The 17,249-nt window shown below is 36.9% G+C and overlaps 1 protein-coding gene across 1 annotated transcript in view; it reads right to left on the bottom strand.

Moving 5' to 3' along the window:
* DNAH5 (dynein axonemal heavy chain 5) overlaps positions 1-17,249 on the bottom strand; it is a 142,300-nt gene that overhangs the window by 72,763 nt on the left and 52,288 nt on the right. Inside the window, 14 exon segments of the mRNA XM_009287950.1 lie at positions 671-865; positions 1,421-1,608; positions 3,303-3,481; positions 4,619-4,791; positions 6,103-6,327; positions 7,135-7,347; positions 8,298-8,454; positions 9,104-9,267; positions 9,960-10,113; positions 11,481-11,680; positions 12,141-12,381; positions 13,211-13,449; positions 14,632-14,694; positions 15,198-15,416. Of these exon segments, the coding sequence (XP_009286225.1) occupies positions 671-865; positions 1,421-1,608; positions 3,303-3,481; positions 4,619-4,791; positions 6,103-6,327; positions 7,135-7,347; positions 8,298-8,454; positions 9,104-9,267; positions 9,960-10,113; positions 11,481-11,680; positions 12,141-12,381; positions 13,211-13,449; positions 14,632-14,694; positions 15,198-15,416 (2,610 nt within the window).

A 17,249-nucleotide genomic window follows, 5' to 3' on the forward strand; every position in this document is an offset into this window, starting at 1 on the left:
TAGGCAAAGAAGATATGAAAATTTTCCCCAAGTTAACAGGGATGAAACAATTCTTATTTATCATCGAAGATATGGATATGTATGAGAAGTGGTACACGTGGCACAAATGCCTCCTAACATCCAACAACTAGTCTTTGGCTGTATGACTATGGGCGACTTCATTCCCCATCTCTGCTACCACCTACTAAACTGTAAGGTGTGACAGAAAAAATAAACGTAATCACAACTCTTTGAACCAAGATAAGGTTCCCAAGGACTATTAGGAAATAAACTAGCAGTATTATTTTGAATTCTCTGTGGACCTTGGAAACTGACTTTATTTAAGAAACATCTAAACAAGCACAGGCAGCACAAACTAAATGCCTCTCAATCCACTCTATGAGACCAACTAATATATAAGCCCTTTATTTGCCTTAATCATCACCATTCATTAAAGTCAAATCTTAATAATAATCAATGTTCTGAATGACAGTCCCATTCTTGTACAGATAACCTGTAGTAGGAGTTAGTCCTCCAGGACAGCAGAGGGTTGCACTACTAAACTGCAAGTGTCATTTAGCTTACTTAGTGAACATGGACTTTTCCATTTTCTTCACACAGATACTAATAATTTGTGACATCATATATAGTTTTTCCCTAAGATAATTTTTCCTCATATGAAAATAACCACCTGCTTTGACAGTTGTTCTTCACACAGCTTGTACAGTGTAAAGAATTTCCTTGCTAATACAACATTAGCAATGAAACCACAACTAGCCAATTTGACACGAATTATGATTTGACGATCAGGAACCATCATAGCCACCGAACGGAAGTTGATCTTCAAGTTTTCGGGAAGTTCTTGCCGTCCAGCATATCCTGGATTCTGGAGAGAAGAACAGGTTTTGTGGTTGACTGCACCTTGCACAAACAGAAGAATCAGCACCGGAACGTGTAATCTGGTTAGACAAAAATAGCTTTTTGGCTTTAAATCACATGTAAAAATGAATTGCCATGCAGATTTACTACCATATCTCTACAGCATTTTAGCTTCTCTTACATCCATGAGGTATGAGAAATCTGTATTTGTCTTATAGGTCCTGTTTTACTGGCTACTTCTACCTATATCTCTATGGCCATTTTTCTGTACTTGAGGCAAAAAGCATACTTTGGGAACTAGAAGGCAGCATGCAGAAGTAGTCTGACATTGAGATAACAACTTGTATTTACAATGCTGGCTGCACTTCTTAATTGCATGCACTTGATGTCACTGAAACAAGACCTGTAAACTGTCTTTGTAGTAATGCTCAATGTTCTCAAACTGTCAGTGAGTTCTAAGAGCTGAGTGACTTAAGAGTTAGCAAGTACATTTAACATACCAGGTTAGAAGCGATTATTGTACAATCATCACTGGCATATTAGAAACCTACTGGATACCTACCATAGTAAGAAAGATGCCAAATTCTGGGTTCATTTCCACATTATCTCCATCAGTAAAAATAAAGCTTTTTTTACGTTCCTTCTTACATGTCAACACAATTGCAATTTGCTGTGCAGCTACTGACAATACTGGTAAATCAATACGATTGAATTCATCAAAGCAACCCCAGGAGCCAGACTGAGCAAGACCTTCAAAGAGAAAAGCAACTAATCATCTGACCATTATGTTGTTAAGCCTTTTTTGGTGCAATTCATAAGCCAAAAATCAGGTTAATCTACCTCAGGGAAAAAAAAATGTTTATTTTGGAGGGTTAGGAAAGGGACAAGGAGAAGAACTTAATTCTTTTTCAAGCAAGAATGCACAAAGTTCCGAAAGTCCTCAAGCTTGTCTAGGATACTACATCCTTCAATTTCTGCTTCTTCTCTCAGTATCTTGAATGTTTTCCTGTTCCTCCCTACCCCCCCAAAAAAAATCCCTGCAATAAGCCTATGAAAATATGATGGCTCGTCAATAGCTTATTGCACAGATAAAAATGAACAATAAAGTTGCTTTCACCCGGAAAGAACTTAGGGGTCAGTCTGTGCCAGAACTGCATTCTTCCTCGGATATTTTGGGGAAAACAAAACAAAAAATCATCAGCACAGTCACTTGTAACAATACAACAGTCAACGACCTCCACTTGATCTCTAATTTGACATCTGCCATGACTGACAGGTATCAATTTCAGGTGCCTAAAAAAAAAAATGTCATCTGCATCTAACTTCAGTGAACTGTGCCAATTGTTTTTAACATATATAGCGCTATTCATGCACTTCCTTCAACTGATAAGAACTTTGACATTTGAAGGAGACAAAATACTGAAATCAGAAGCCAACACATTCCACCAGTTCAGCAATAAATTTCACAGCTTTTCCATTTTGTACTGGCAGTCCTCCTTGATTATTTTAAATGTCTTTATGTATCCTTTCATAAACTGTCTTATGTTTTCAGACATTTCTATTTCTTTGAGACAGTGTTGCAAGTGTATTTTACATTCATAACAAGATATTAATTACTTGCATTTATTAAAAGGCTGAAAACCACCTGCTGATTATGTGTTGACCTTGTTTTATAAAGATGTTCTCATAGCATTTGTAACTTTCACATAGTCCATAGAATCATATATTCACAGAATATCCTGAGTTGTAAAGGACTCATGAGGATCATCAAGTCCAACTCCTGACTCCACACAGGGCTACCTAAAAGTTAAACCATGTACCTAAGAGTGTTGTCCAAACACTACTTGAACACCAACAGGCTTGGGTCCCTGACTACTTCCTTGGCGAGCTTGTTCCAGTGCTTGAACACGCTCTCAGTGAAGAACATTTTCCTAATCTCCAATCTGAACTTCACCTGACACAGCTTTAAGCCATTCCCTCACGTCCTATCACCAGACACCAGAGAGAAGAGATCAGAACCTCCCTCTCCACTCCCCCTCGTGAGGAAGTTGTAGACAGTAATGAGGGCACCCCTTTTCTCTAAGCTGAACAAACCTAGTAAACCTCCCTCTCCACTCCCCCTCGTGAGGAAGTTGTAGACAGTAATGAGGGCACCCCTTTTCTCTAAGCTGAACAAACCTAGTATACTCAGGCATTCCTCATAAGTCACACCCTCTAGTTCTTTAACCATCTTTGTTGCTCTCCTTTGGACACATTCTAATATTTTATATGCTTCTTACATTGTTGACCCCAAAACTGCAGACGGTACTTTAGGTGAGGCCACTCCAATGCTGAGTATAGTGGGACAATCACTTCTTTTGACTGGTTAGTTATACCACGCTTAATGCATCCCAGGATACAGTTGACCCTTTTGGCCAACATCTTACCTTTGGTCCACATCTTACCTTTGAAGATCCTCCCAAGTCCTCGGAAATCCATTTGGTCTGAACAGTTGAAGACCACTACGTATTTTCCAAGGCAACGTCCCATGTCTTTGATGGTTTCAGTTTTTCCAGTTCCTGCAGGTCCCACAGGTGCTCCACCCATGTTCATGCCTAAAGCTTGAGCCAAAGTGATGTAACATCTAAAAGGCAACAGCCTATCATCACTTAATGGGCTGCAGCACAGAGTTTTCTGTATAGTGCCAGAGGAACTTACTCAAGTGTGTTACGTAAGAAGGTCTGATTTAAGGAGACAAGGAAACCACTGAAATGACATGCCTCTAATTAAAATTTAAATCAGTAAGAAGAAAAACCCTTCAACTCAGCCCCTGATGCAGGTAATATTAAGGTCCGTCTCCTCATACATAAAGTGGAAGAACAGATAATCCTCAATAATCAACAACCTGAAAGATCACGAGAAGGGAAGAAAGCAGATACAGAGATGCTGCCTAATCTTGTTTGGTTAGCTTAGTTCCTGAATTACTTTAACTGAAGTAGTTCTGAACTACATTATACTGTGGAGTACAATAATGAAAGACAGCTAATCTTTCCTTTCTCATCCACCTTTAAAATTTGATCATACAGTGCATCCCATTTTCATAAATGAAACTTCCATGCATAATGCAATAAAACACCAGCTAACAATTATATCTAAGGAGAAGCTCTAGAATTTGCTGTGTGGAATAGTAAAAAAAAAACAAAACAAACCAAAACAAAAAAAAAACAAAAACAAAAACACCAAATGTCCTTATTTTGCCAATGATAGCTTATAAAGCATTCTTTGTATTGTTCCAGTTAGGTAGGTAGACCTCTCTGTTAATAGGACTGCAATTCTTTCAACATCCTTCTAGATCAAAGTTCTCCAGTCTATTACAGCTGAATAAAATTGTTTTTCCTGTCTACTCTTCCTTAGCTGTTTTCATTAGCTTGCTTGTAAACACTTATTTTTGTCCTGTATCTCTCTCTGCATATTGTATCTGTTGGATGTACCTGATCCTCAGGTATACTAGCCTCACATCCATAAGAATCAGAGTCCCATACATCATATATGTGGGGATCACGCAAGTATGTGGCAGAAAATAAGCTGGAAGTTATTCATATTGTAAGGCACAGAAACAAAAATATTCATGTATTCCATGTAAAATTATTGACTTTGATAAGACTGTGAAGGATAAACTCTGCAGAGATCTATTTTGCATCTAACAGGAATGACTAAATTGCTCTTGTAAAAGTCTAGGTTTGGCATCAAAGAATAAAGGAATAAAATCAGTCTTTTTCACCTGTCTGTAAGAGGCGTTATGACAAGCCTGTCAGTACAGCCCAAGAATTCATTCTGGTATGTGAAACCCACATCAGTGATCTTAATCATCATTTTATCAGAGTCTTCATTAAAATAAAATCTACACTGTTTCAGCCACTCGAAGTCTGTAGGGCTCTTGATATGCATGCAACACTAAGAAAAGAGGGAAAAAAAGGCTGTGGTATTCATGGTTAACATTTATTTTCGCATTTATATTATCTCACCTAATTAGTAATGCAAAGGCAGCACTGCAATCACAATGAAAGGCATAAAGAACAGCTAGTAACACAAGAATAGTGGAGATCCTATCTTGATTTTTACCACAAAAATTGCTAATGTGTTATTGCTGTCCCTGAAACCCATACTAAGGCAAAGGAAATTCAGGCTTTAGACAAGCGTGTCAAAACTCTAAATACAAATCAACAGTCCATAAGCCTCAAACAAAAGTCATTAAGTTCAGTTAACATTAAAACTGCCATTTCTTTTACTCATCTCCACCATTTTTTTTTACGTATGAGTAGGAAGCACGTAATGTGATGCTTTATTTTAAAAAAAGTCATGAGAATTGTATGAAACCACATGCAAATTGGAAAAAAGGTATTTCAAGACAGCGTCATGGTGCAGATATTAGTTAAGAAATTCAACAGAGCTGGGAGTAATTCAAAGTTGACCAACTCAATATTAAAACAGGATTAAAAAAGATGCCCTGCAGGTTGTATCTAAAAATTATACTTTACATGAGATTATTATAACTAGAAACAACTGGTTCTGCAATGAAAACATAGGTGTCTGCCTATCAGCAATGGATTAAAACTCAGTAATTCTTTTCTCAGACAGCTTAATTTCAGTCAAGTCCAGAGCTTCCTATAGGTAAAAGGGTATGCTAGCTTTTAAGTTTGATTGTTTAAGCAGTAAATGCTTTCATTTTTCCAATTTTAGTATCACGTGGCAGCATGAGAAGGCATGAAGTGAATAAATAAGTCCCTAAGTAATAATTAGGTATGCTACTGAAACTACAACAGAGGGGATAGCCGCTCAACCAACTTCAAACTTTTTCCTGTACTATAACTCCACATTCATTCTATTTACTCCTCAAGACTCACAATGTAGTCCAGAGAAAGGACAATTACTTGCAACACAATGTAAGAGGAAAAAGAAGTCCCTAACTGATCATGCAACAGAGGCATCTAACTTAAGTGGGCCAACACAAAGCATTATAAAATTCTGCTATTGCTTGTGGGGGAAAAAAACACTGAATTACTTAAAGGGAAACTAAGACAGGGATTGAAGCAACATCAGCATTTTTATAATACTCCAGGCCACATAATCTTTACGGTCCTGAAATTAAATGTTTAGCTTAAGAGGCAGGAGTTCATAGGTATAGTAATATTTTCTTCTTGTCCTTTCACATTGTTGAATTGTGGAAACCACCTCATAACTCACTGTAAATTTTTCAATACTTACCAGACCATCAAAAATGTCCCTCTGATGCACGTGAATAGTGATTAATGTCTCGTATTTCACTCGCTCGACTGGGCTAAGGTCTTTTGTTGTCATATCTATCAGCATGTTTAGAAGATCCAGGAAAAACTGGTTCGTCTTTCGCATAATTTTTTTATCATACCTGGCATTAGTCAAAGCTTCTTCTGAGTCTCTTGTCCAAATCATTTGGATCCCCAACAACCCAACCTTAGGAAACACAAAAGTATATGCTTGATAATCTTTTCTCTTTCACCTAAAATGTTCATTCACAGACACAGATAAACTAAAGAAATGGTTCTGCTACTATTTGTACAAAATTATTTTTTCATGCACCCATACAGAGGTCATTCAACCCATGCATTTGTTTTATGTGTCCCAACTCCATTCATGAACACATAGTTAAGTCCACACTTCAGTCTTGTAGATACTGCCTACGGTGCACTGCTGATACAACTGTTCAATATAATTTACAGTATATATATAAATAGTATATATCATTAATATACTTTATATATATAATTAATACCTAATCAGTGAATAATTAGTGCTTCAATTTAAAACCTTTTTTCAATAATTCACAAACTCTCTATCCCCTCTCCCACAACATTCCTGATCACAAGTGAAGAAGCTTCTACTAAGAAAATAATTTTCCCTCAGCACTACCCTCAGCTCCAAATCTTCAGCAATATATAATGTTTTCCTGAATATATAAATAAACATACGATTTTACTACTTTTCTTTCAGTATTAAGCTTGTAAAGAAATAGTGTTAACTCCATTGTATTAATTTATTGCATTCGGCATTATTTTTGAACAAGAGCTTCAGGGTAAGGTTTCTTCTTTTGGTTTCAGATATGTAAAGTGTAACTTAAAAGACTGAGGTGATTAAGATAAATTTAAATGTCAGTTTTGCATTTATAATAGTGGCTGCAATTTTTGTTGCAAAGACAAGGGAAAAACATCAATGTGCTACATATCTGTGAACAATTCTTTGTTGATTTAACAATGATATTACCTGGGCTGGGTAAGTAGAAAGAAATTCAGTCAGCTGGAAACTAGTTTCCTGGGTGTGCGCAGCTGCCTGGCGAATAACATGATGCAGTGACAGCTGGGATTCCTTCAACAGAGAATTAAGCCAAACTTCCACGTTACCTTCAGCCATCACAGGTCTAGTTAGCTCTATGGTCTCACCCTCTCGTGAACTAATCGACAATATATGATCATATATCTAATAAAAGCAAAGCAAGAACATTATGTGATTTACAGATTTATTGTTATCTTTACCATAACTGTCTGATTTTCTTGCCATCACTCCATTAAACTTATTTAGGTAACGAACAAATTATACCAATGTGTTAAGTGAAATGTAAAAACAATTAAATCATTACTTTTGGTGTGCAGAAAGGCTTTAAACAAAACACTGTCATCTGAACAAGGAGTCAAAGCCCAATACACTGACAATTCCCTGAATTTCACTTAAGTTTCAATGTTTTATCCACTTCCCAGTCACAATAAAGGAAATCTTCCCCCATTATTGGTGGGTTAATATCCTAACAAAATTTACAGCCTTACAATCAAAAATAATGGAAACACAAAAGTTAAGGAACATGGTCAATCAAAGGAATTTCAAATGCATGGGGAGGTAGTGAATTCCTATTAAAATGTATGCATACACAGGAAAAAATAAATTTGTTGCTCTGTTCTTGTAAAGGGTATAAGAAAATTGTTCTTCAAACAGTATGTTTGAAGGGATATTAAGGATAACTCAGAGAGAGACTAGATACAATTTTTCTTTTTCTTACAATCAAAAAATGAATGAAAAAGTACAAATACAGGTAATCTAAAGATACAAATATGCTCATAAAGAATCAGAAGCTTATCTGAGAGGATGCTAGCCTATATTAAGCCACAGAAGACATTTCAGTACCTGGGTGTTTTTTTCTGAAACCTAAGCAATGGTGCAAATTTTTGTTTGTTTTGCTATTTTAGAGTTTTCCTATTAAGTAAATGAGGATATGAAACTAAATCTTAAATGAAGAAAGACTATGCAGCATCAAATAATTGATGAACTTGGTAAAACAGCTGAATGCCCATGCACCCAGGTAGCTTTCTTATTTAACAAGTATTGTGCATTGTTAATTTGAAAGAATGTAACACTGAGGTGTGGGCAATACATACCCTTTCATGGAACCTGACAGTTTTAATATTGTCAAAGACATTCAGCAGATGCGCCTGTATATTGTGAGAGTCTGATGCCTGGCCAAGAATCTCTAACAGAGCAGGATCTGACACAAAGAAGAACCGTTGGAATAGGAGCCGCTTTTTCTCCAAGTACCTGCATTTTAAAAAAAATTGCCGGGAGGGGTAGATGGTAAGTGAATTAGATTAATTTATACATCCTTTCCTCTGTAAAGGTGGCATTTCTTACCATGTATCATTGCAATTTTTAGCAGTGGCAACGACAACAATTCTTATCCATCATACCTTCATGTTAAGCACCTGCTTTAAGGCTACTCTTTTAGCATCAGAAATCATTTCATGGAAAGCTTTTATTATTTGCTATAATGTATGCACCAGTAAAAAGAAAAGGAACTAAACGAAAATAAAATGTTTTTACATTAAGTCTGTTACTTGCTATGTCTCATGCTGAATTTCTCCCAGATTCGTGAAGGGTCTGAATAGGACATACAGATCTAGACTGCCTTCCGGATTGAAACTAGGCTGAAACAAGCTTTCGTTTCAACAGAGATAACAGTGAGGGACAGCTTAGTCACAAATCAAATATTTATCAGTGAGCTGCTAGCAATTTCTTTGGAGGTGTTGTATCACCCTGCTAACTTGTTTGCTCAGTTCAACTGAATTCATAGTAGAATAACAACATGATCTTTGCAAAGTCCGTGGGACAGTACTCAAGCAATTGCTCTTTCCCTAGTTACGCAATTCACAACCATCTGCCCAAGACTGTGGTCTTGTAGTAATCTTACCCTGTGAGTGATTTCTGACAGATTTCAAGCTGTTCTAACAAATGTGGTAGTAACTGTCCCATGATTTCATCTCCAATGCAGCACTGAACAACATTAGGTGTTTCATGAGCTCGGGTCATGATCCTCACCCAGGATTTATCAATGTTAGAGAAACGCTTTGCTTCCTGTTGAAACATGATGATGAATGTGGAACGGAAGAGATGGAGGCATGAAAAGAGAAGAGGGAAAAGGCACTTGCTTGCAGAATTGGCACCCAGTAATCTCACCAGTAATCTTCTCACTAGTAATCCCATGTCCAACTTCTAAAGATTTTTCAGCTTAGAAAAACACAAATCTTACTGCTTACACAATACAGCTTATTTTATACTTGACTGTCAAGCCTGCTATCTACTTTCTCTTTCAAACATTCTTAGAGAAAAAGACAGAAAACTCATTATGCTTGAATTGCATGTTTCAAATTCGAAGATTTTTTTCTAAAAACTAAAGTTAATTTTTAATTTGAAAAGCTACGTAGGGAAGATTAAGACAAGGATTCCTAGCAAAACTGTAGATACTACTAGGCTAGTGGTAGGTACTACTAAGCTAGCCTAACTAGGCTACTACTAGGCACAACTCAAACACATATTGGTTAACAATTTTACAATCTAGAAATAAAAAGATCAACTAGCCCAAACAATTTTATTATTCTTTCTAACACAATACTTCTGTTGGCATTTTTTACCTGATTTCTTAGCAAGACCAGTTTTGTTAAGTACCAAAAAAATGAATTTTGTTACTGCATCAATTATGACATCACAGTTAAAATTTATTCTTAAAATGCAGAAAAACAAACTGAAAAAAAGGCATGTCTGAAAACCTTTGGAAGCTGCTTTGCTATATCACCGCCAACAAAAACAGCTTCTAAATAAATCCACAAGTTCTGCACAGTCATCCAGTTCTCAATGATATCTGTTGCGTTGGAAAGATAGTGCACCCATTTCTGAATCTGTGTCTTGAAGGGTGTGTTGTATCTAAAATAAAAAGAAGACACTTGCTTTATTACAAGAAGGAAACAAGTCTCTTGAAAGCCAGCACATTACTCATAAGGATGAGGAATAATTTTGCTGCTTGTATCTTTAAGTGAAAGTATAAAAACCGATACTTGACTCTGTATACGTGCCCCTGTACTCGGCACTGGTGAGGCCACACCTCGAATACTGTGTTCAGTTTTGGGCCCCTCACTACAAGAAGGACGTCGAGGTGCTGGAGCGTGTCCAGAGAAGGGCAACGAGGCTGGTGAGGGGTCTGGAGAACAAGTCTTCTGAGGAGCGGCTGAGGGAACTGGGACTGTTTAGCCTGGAGAAAAGGAGGCTGAGGGGAGACCTCATCGCTCTCTACAACTACCTGAAAGGAGGTTGTAGCGAGGTGGGTGTCGGTCTCTTCTCCCAAGTAACAAGCGATAGGACAAGAGGAAATGGCCTCAAGTTGCGCCAGGGGAGGTTTAGATTGGACATGAGGAAAAATTTCTTTACTGAAAGAGTGGTTAAACATTGGAACAGGCTGCCCAGGGAAGTGGTGGAGTCCCCATCCCTGGAGGTATTTAAAAGACGTGTAGATGTGGTGTGCTTAGGGACGGTTTAGTGTGCATGGTGGTGTTGGGTTGACGGTTGGACTCGATCTTAGCGGTCTTTTCCAACCTCAATGATTCTATGATTCTGTGACTCAATTCAGCTAGTTAGCAGCTATAAACCAAATCAGCTCCAACTTGCTGCTTTGTACACATGGTGCATAGCACAGCTCTGATCCAACAGAAGCTGAATAGGAGCAAGATTTCAATTTCACTCTAAGGTAAAGTGGTTTCAAAAAGGGACTATGCAACATCTTGAAAGCTGCAAGACTCTCAGAGGTCCTTATCAATTGAACTCTTGCTTTTGAACATCTGCCTGATATTCAGGTTCTGTGTTCCTTATTTTATCTGCGGGCTTTGGCATGTGAAACCAGACAAACTGAAGTTCATTTTAACTGGGATTTTCAGCACCTTCGGCATGAGGCAGTGACCTATCACAGGGGGCAGAGTAGCAGTGCCCGTAATGCCCGTAGTAGGCCTGCCACAACCAGGCAGTGTTCTCCTTTATGCTCATCACCACTTTCTTGCATCGATGAAAACTGTCCAGTTGACTATTCAGGAAGTCTGAACTGCATCCACATGCTTTCAAAAGAACTTATTGGACGGATGCAGACAATAAGAACTAGCCCATGAACAGCTCAAGGACAAGCAAGCTCTTAGTTTTTATCTAGATGTTTATTTTCCTTCTCCTCTGTGAAAGATAGATTGTTCAATAAAACAAAGCCTCTTGCAGATACTTTTATCTCCTCCCTCCCCCTGGCTTCCTGTTACCTGTTACTCATGAGAGAGCCAAGAACCATCAAGCTGTCCTCCATGGTAGCAATTGTTTCTGATGTGCTGTCGCCTCTTAAAAGAAGTTCCCCACGGGTTTTAAAGTTTGCGAAGATAAATGTTTTGTTGTCCCATTCAGCTATCACTTGTTTTAACTTCTGCTCAATGTCTCTCTCCTTCACAGCACTTATGCAGATATCCTTTTAAATAAATAGGGTGTCAAAACAAGCTATGAATGGTTCAAGTCTCCAGTATACAAATCTAACTCGTATTTCCTTTAACCCTAGTAAGGCTGATGAGCAGCTATTTATCAAGTGGAGAGATCTACAGACATACAAACACCATAGCTAATAATCTGTATACCACACCACAATATGGCCAGCTTTGGGGGGAATAAAGAATAATGGTTACTTTTCATATCTTCAACGTTGCAAAGCAAGGCACCCTCACAAATTAACTCCTGCGTCAAGTTGCATGATGGAAAAACAGTTGACACCACAATATATTTGTGTCATTATTTTATACAGAAAGCTGAAGCGATAGTCCATTTCTCTGTTCTTTCTTTAGAAGTATTCTGTTTTCCTTCTTACTACTGTTACTCCTATACTATTCAAGCAGATTGTTTTGTTTCATGCATCCATTTCTCTTCCTTCACGATACCTCTATTTCCTCTTTATATCTTAATAGCGGAGCTTCCATTATATTCCTCAGTTTGAATGTTTCACTTTCCACATCAAAGTTGTGTTCAGTGACATCCGTAATCCGCTTCCAGTGCCGAGGCATCATTGCTTTACTTGACATACGCTCAAGCAATGGGCAACATTCACTGAAGTCCTCAATGGTCTTCTTTAGGTCAAAAAAGGCCTGCCATTCCTTTACACCACGAGGAAGCTTACGGCATCTACGTAGAAATAATGCAAGCTTTTTCAAAGTTTCAAATATTCTTTCTGTTACCCGTTTAACCACAGTATATGGTTTTAACAGCAGACCACATACCTCCCAAATTCAGGTTACCTGTGTTTTGAAGATTCTACATGTGATTCTGCATGTGAGAAAATCTATTTCAGTCTATTTCATTGACTGATAGCTGGGCAGGCACCTACAGGCTCCCCCTAAGGAGTGTACCTGCATAATTCTAATACACTTTGTCCAAGCGATCTTCAAAAACAATTGAACCACATTACATCTTGATTTCATCTTTTGGTGAGGCTCATGATATGCACTGCTCTGCGCTCTAGAAAAAACCCTGTTCCTCAGAACATGCAAGTTTAATTCTTTAAATCATTTGATTCTTGATTTGATGAAAAGTTCAGCTTCTACGCATGCAATATATCCCATTTTGTAGAAAAACTATTCAGCAATTCACTAACTTGCCTTAGACATCTAGGGTGAATCTGTCTCTCATGAATAACATGATTACAACAAACAAGCGAAATTTCCCTTCATGAACAAAATAAATAGCAATTTTAACATATATTCCAATCTCATTAAAAAAAGTTAACCAAGAAGATCTCTAAGGAACAATAATCCTCAATATTTAGAGTCTAAACTGGCTCCTTTATTTTATGAAGTTGGTAATGGATATATTTTTTCAATTAAAATTCACATTTTTTACGTTTCAGTGAACAAATACATGCTCACATATGATTATTGGTGCTAATCACTTATAATCATATTTAAGAAGTAACAAAAGTATTTTAGGCATCTTTACCACAGCAGCAGTTTCTCACCTGTTCTGAAACTCCAGAAGTTCACTGTTAATTTTTCCAGTGTCTAATTCTGACCAAAGAATATCATAGTAGCCACTGACTGTGTCAGTGACATTGTTATATAGATTATAGAGTTTCTGTAACAGATTCAGTTGCTTCTTTATTTCAAACAGTTGAGGATACCGAGTAACAGGCAAACCAAAAAGATCTTCCCCACTAGCATAAGTAATATATTTCCGAAAGAGATTATCAAATCGATTCTAAGAAAGAAAAAAAAAGATTAAATTAAATAAAATTAAATAACTAAATATTCAAGATCTGGTATTATGCTTAGAGCTGCATTAGTGATTAAAATCTAGTAAATACTAGAAAGATATACAGGAGATACTAACAACTTACACTGTCAACAGTTTTGTCAACAATTTTCATGAGAAAAGTAACTTTTAGTTAGCTGGAGGCACATCTTTACAAGTTGACAGGGAGATCATTTACTCCATGTGGTACAGTGATAGAACAATAAATGCTAAGTTTGTACTTGAAAGAGGTGTAGCATGACATGCAAAGTAAAGAAAGGTGGATGCAGCAAATTCTACCTCTCCCAGTATGCTGTGCAATTCTTTTATTGAAGGTTTGAAGTAAGAATTACTACTGTTTAAACAGCAAAGAAAAACAAAATTTAATTGTCAATTGCAATATAACTGAGGGAACATAGTAGGAAGCCACATGAATAGCACTATGGGAAAAGGAAAACCATTAGAAGTCGTCATTACAGGAACAGAAATTAATGATGGTACAAAGAAACATTTCAACAGGAAAAATAGTCAGTTTAAATGGAAAGCTTTAATACTATTAAAAAAAAAAAAAGGAGGAGAGGGGAAGAAGATTGGGCAGAATTGTATTCATGAGGAAAAGACGCAATAATGAACACAAGAACAGCCTATAGCCAAACACACTGAACTTGAGAGTAGGCTCTCATCAGGTTACTTGAATCTAGCAATTGTTACTTATTATCTATGCAGCCTTTCTCTTAGCTCCTAAAAAAATCTAATTTTAACCAGCATTCCTTGCAAATGCATAGAAAAAATACCAACTTAGCTTTCATTGAGTTAAAACAGACTTTGCCCAATCAGTAACCGCCTATAGCCAAACACACTGAACTTGAGAGTAGGCTCTCATCAGGTTACTTGAATCTAGCAATTGTTACTTATTATCTATGCAGCCTTTCTCTTAGCTCCTAAAAAAATCTAATTTTAACCAGCATTCCTTGCAAATGCATAGAAAAAATACCAACTTAGCTTTCATTGAGTTAAAACAGACTTTGCCCAATCAGTAACCCTATGTATCAATGAAAATTAGTTCAACTACTCTGATTCATTCTCAGAGCCTCCAGGTGTTAGTTTACTTGCAGTAAGTATTAAGCAATGTCTTAGAATTAACAGTACTTGAAACATAGTAAGCCTGTCACTGGCTTCCTGAGGCTCTAAACCAACCACCATTGGCCCATTCTAAAAAAAAAAAAAAAAAAAAAAAAAAAAAAAAAAAAAGGGTGAAAATAGCCACAACTTATTTCTAATCAGCATTTTCTAAATGCTAACTCAAACATCTTTGCGGTTGCAGGATTCCATCCCTACGTCATATAACAACAGAACCAAGAGATCACGGAGTTACCTACTAGAACAAGCACTTTATTTAAAAAAAAAAAATAAAAGAACAAAGGCGGCAATTAATTGTCTTTTCAATACAGAAGTTTTCATAATAGTGTAAAAGCTAGGCAATGGTAGCTCCTTTTTCAAGTAAAAATCAGCATTACTTGGAAGATGATACAAGACTGGTTCAGCTGGACTCATTTACATTCTACTGCACTGAAACTCAAATATCACATTAACAAGAATAAACATATTCTTCAGACAGTAGAGGCACATCCCATTAATTAGTTAACTCCACAATCTTTCCATACTCCCACTGCTACTCAGAAGCTCCTCTACTACCATACACCACAAACACTTGCCTGATCATAATCTGAATAGAACTGTGCACAGTCTTCAGTAAAAGTCTTCACAGTGCTAATAAGCTCGCCTCTGAAGTTTGGCTGCAAAGCAATGAGCTCATTCTGTACTTCATTTGCACGGACTAGCAGTTTTTCCCAAGTGTAATGCAAAGTGTCCACCTTCTCTATCTCTTCCTTGGCCACAAGTAGATCATATTTGCTTAACATAGCATAGGATTCCTGTCAGAAGGTTGGATCAAGATACACAAAATGGTAACCGAAATTAATTTTACACATACAGGTATGCTAACATTTTAAATTTTTAAGAACAGAGAATGATTTGCTATAAAAAGAAAATCTGTTCTTTTTGCATAGCAATTATCACAATCTGGCAAACCAATACCAAACTGGAAGAAACATCAAAATGAAAACTAGCTAGTTCTCCTTAACTCCTTACCTTTCACAGAGCATTCTGCTTTCTGATAGATTATTTGCCCTAGTGCAATCTGCCTCTCTAAAAAACTATTTCCAGTTAAAGTACTCCTTAACTCTACAGGTTTTAGTTTCATTTTAATGAGAATATTTTTCTGATCCATGTCTTCAGTTATCTGCTATGACCCAAGCTGAGTATTATGGGAGGTGACATGAGAAAACATCTAAGCAGAGGCCTTCAAGTAAGCAAAGCAAACAAACTTCTATTCCATAAAGACTTTTAAGCCTGACTTCATGTTTTCAACAAAAAAGAATTAGGAAACCACATGAAAAGTTACCACAACTAATATGTTGCAACTATTTCAAATGTTGTAACTATTCATCATTCAGAATAAGGAATCTACTTAAAAAATCTACTTAATGGTCCTTTGTTTTCTCAGAACATTGATCTCCACTTGTACCATCAACGTATAAACACTCCACATATTGAAACCCTTAGTCAAGTTTCACAAAAACACAACTGAAATTCACTTTCTGTAAATTAGCATAGGGTAGGGTAGCAATTAATCTTGTGGCACAACAGTTTCATCTGAAAATTTTTGTATAAAGTGGAATTATTTCCATTTACGTTTTCCAGTTTGATCAAATTGCAGACAAAGTGCAAAAATGGAAACATAACTATCTGTCTGCCACCCCACTATGTGGAAAATACGTCAACCTCCGTTTCAAAAATCTGAAGCATGACTCCTTATGCCTAGGGACTTGAGGCTCCTACTTGAAGAATTGGAAGCTTAGGAATCTTGGCTACCATGGCTTTTGCCTTGGCTCCACATCACAAGGCAAATCACAGTAAGTCTTAGCAGGAACTTCCAAAATGTCAACTCCTAAGAGATCCCATTACCTATGACAATTTCACAGAAGGTTCCAGCTGCAGATATGCTTTGCTTTTCACCATAAACTACTTGTCCTATTTTTGCTCCTTCACACAGCTAGGGAGATCCTCACAGCTTCTAAGGCTGAAAGATATATTCCTTCATAGCTGTATTCTGCAAAATATGGAAGGGCTCCACGCTCATTTCTATTATTTGCACATGCGAGCACACTGCATTCCATAATTTACCTCAGCTCAGAGAAAACAGAATCAGAAAACACAGGTGCGAGACATTTGTCTGACAGCAAACACAGTTTTTGCATCTCCAAAACAGAATATTAGATTTGTCAATATTTGGTAGATAAGAATTCTGTGTTAAGTTAACTTTATTTTAAAACATAAGGACACAACCCTGACAATAAAATTATGGGCAATCAGGAATCATGAACACGTCTTAGGAAAAAAAAATTCTACTGAATGTCTAGTCAATGGTGCATTTTGCCAAACTATAGTATTCTTAAATCCATACTCTGGTCAGGAATGCGGAGAAACAGTTACTATCTGTTTTTAATTCTGCCATTCGACCAGAAGCCCCTACATTGTCAGATGTTCAATAAAGGTTTTCTACTAAGTGAACTTCTTCAAGGAAGTCATTTGTTTATGTTTATTTCAACCCACGATATAGCTGATAAAGCAATCACTCTCGCACATTCTCATATAATCTGTCTAACATTAGCTTTCTCCTCTTCTGTAGGCTAAGCTAAAAAAAA

Source organism: Aptenodytes forsteri, unplaced genomic scaffold (assembly GCF_000699145.1).
Source record: "Aptenodytes forsteri isolate BGI_AS27 unplaced genomic scaffold, ASM69914v1 Scaffold27, whole genome shotgun sequence".
NCBI lineage: Eukaryota > Metazoa > Chordata > Aves > Sphenisciformes > Spheniscidae > Aptenodytes > Aptenodytes forsteri.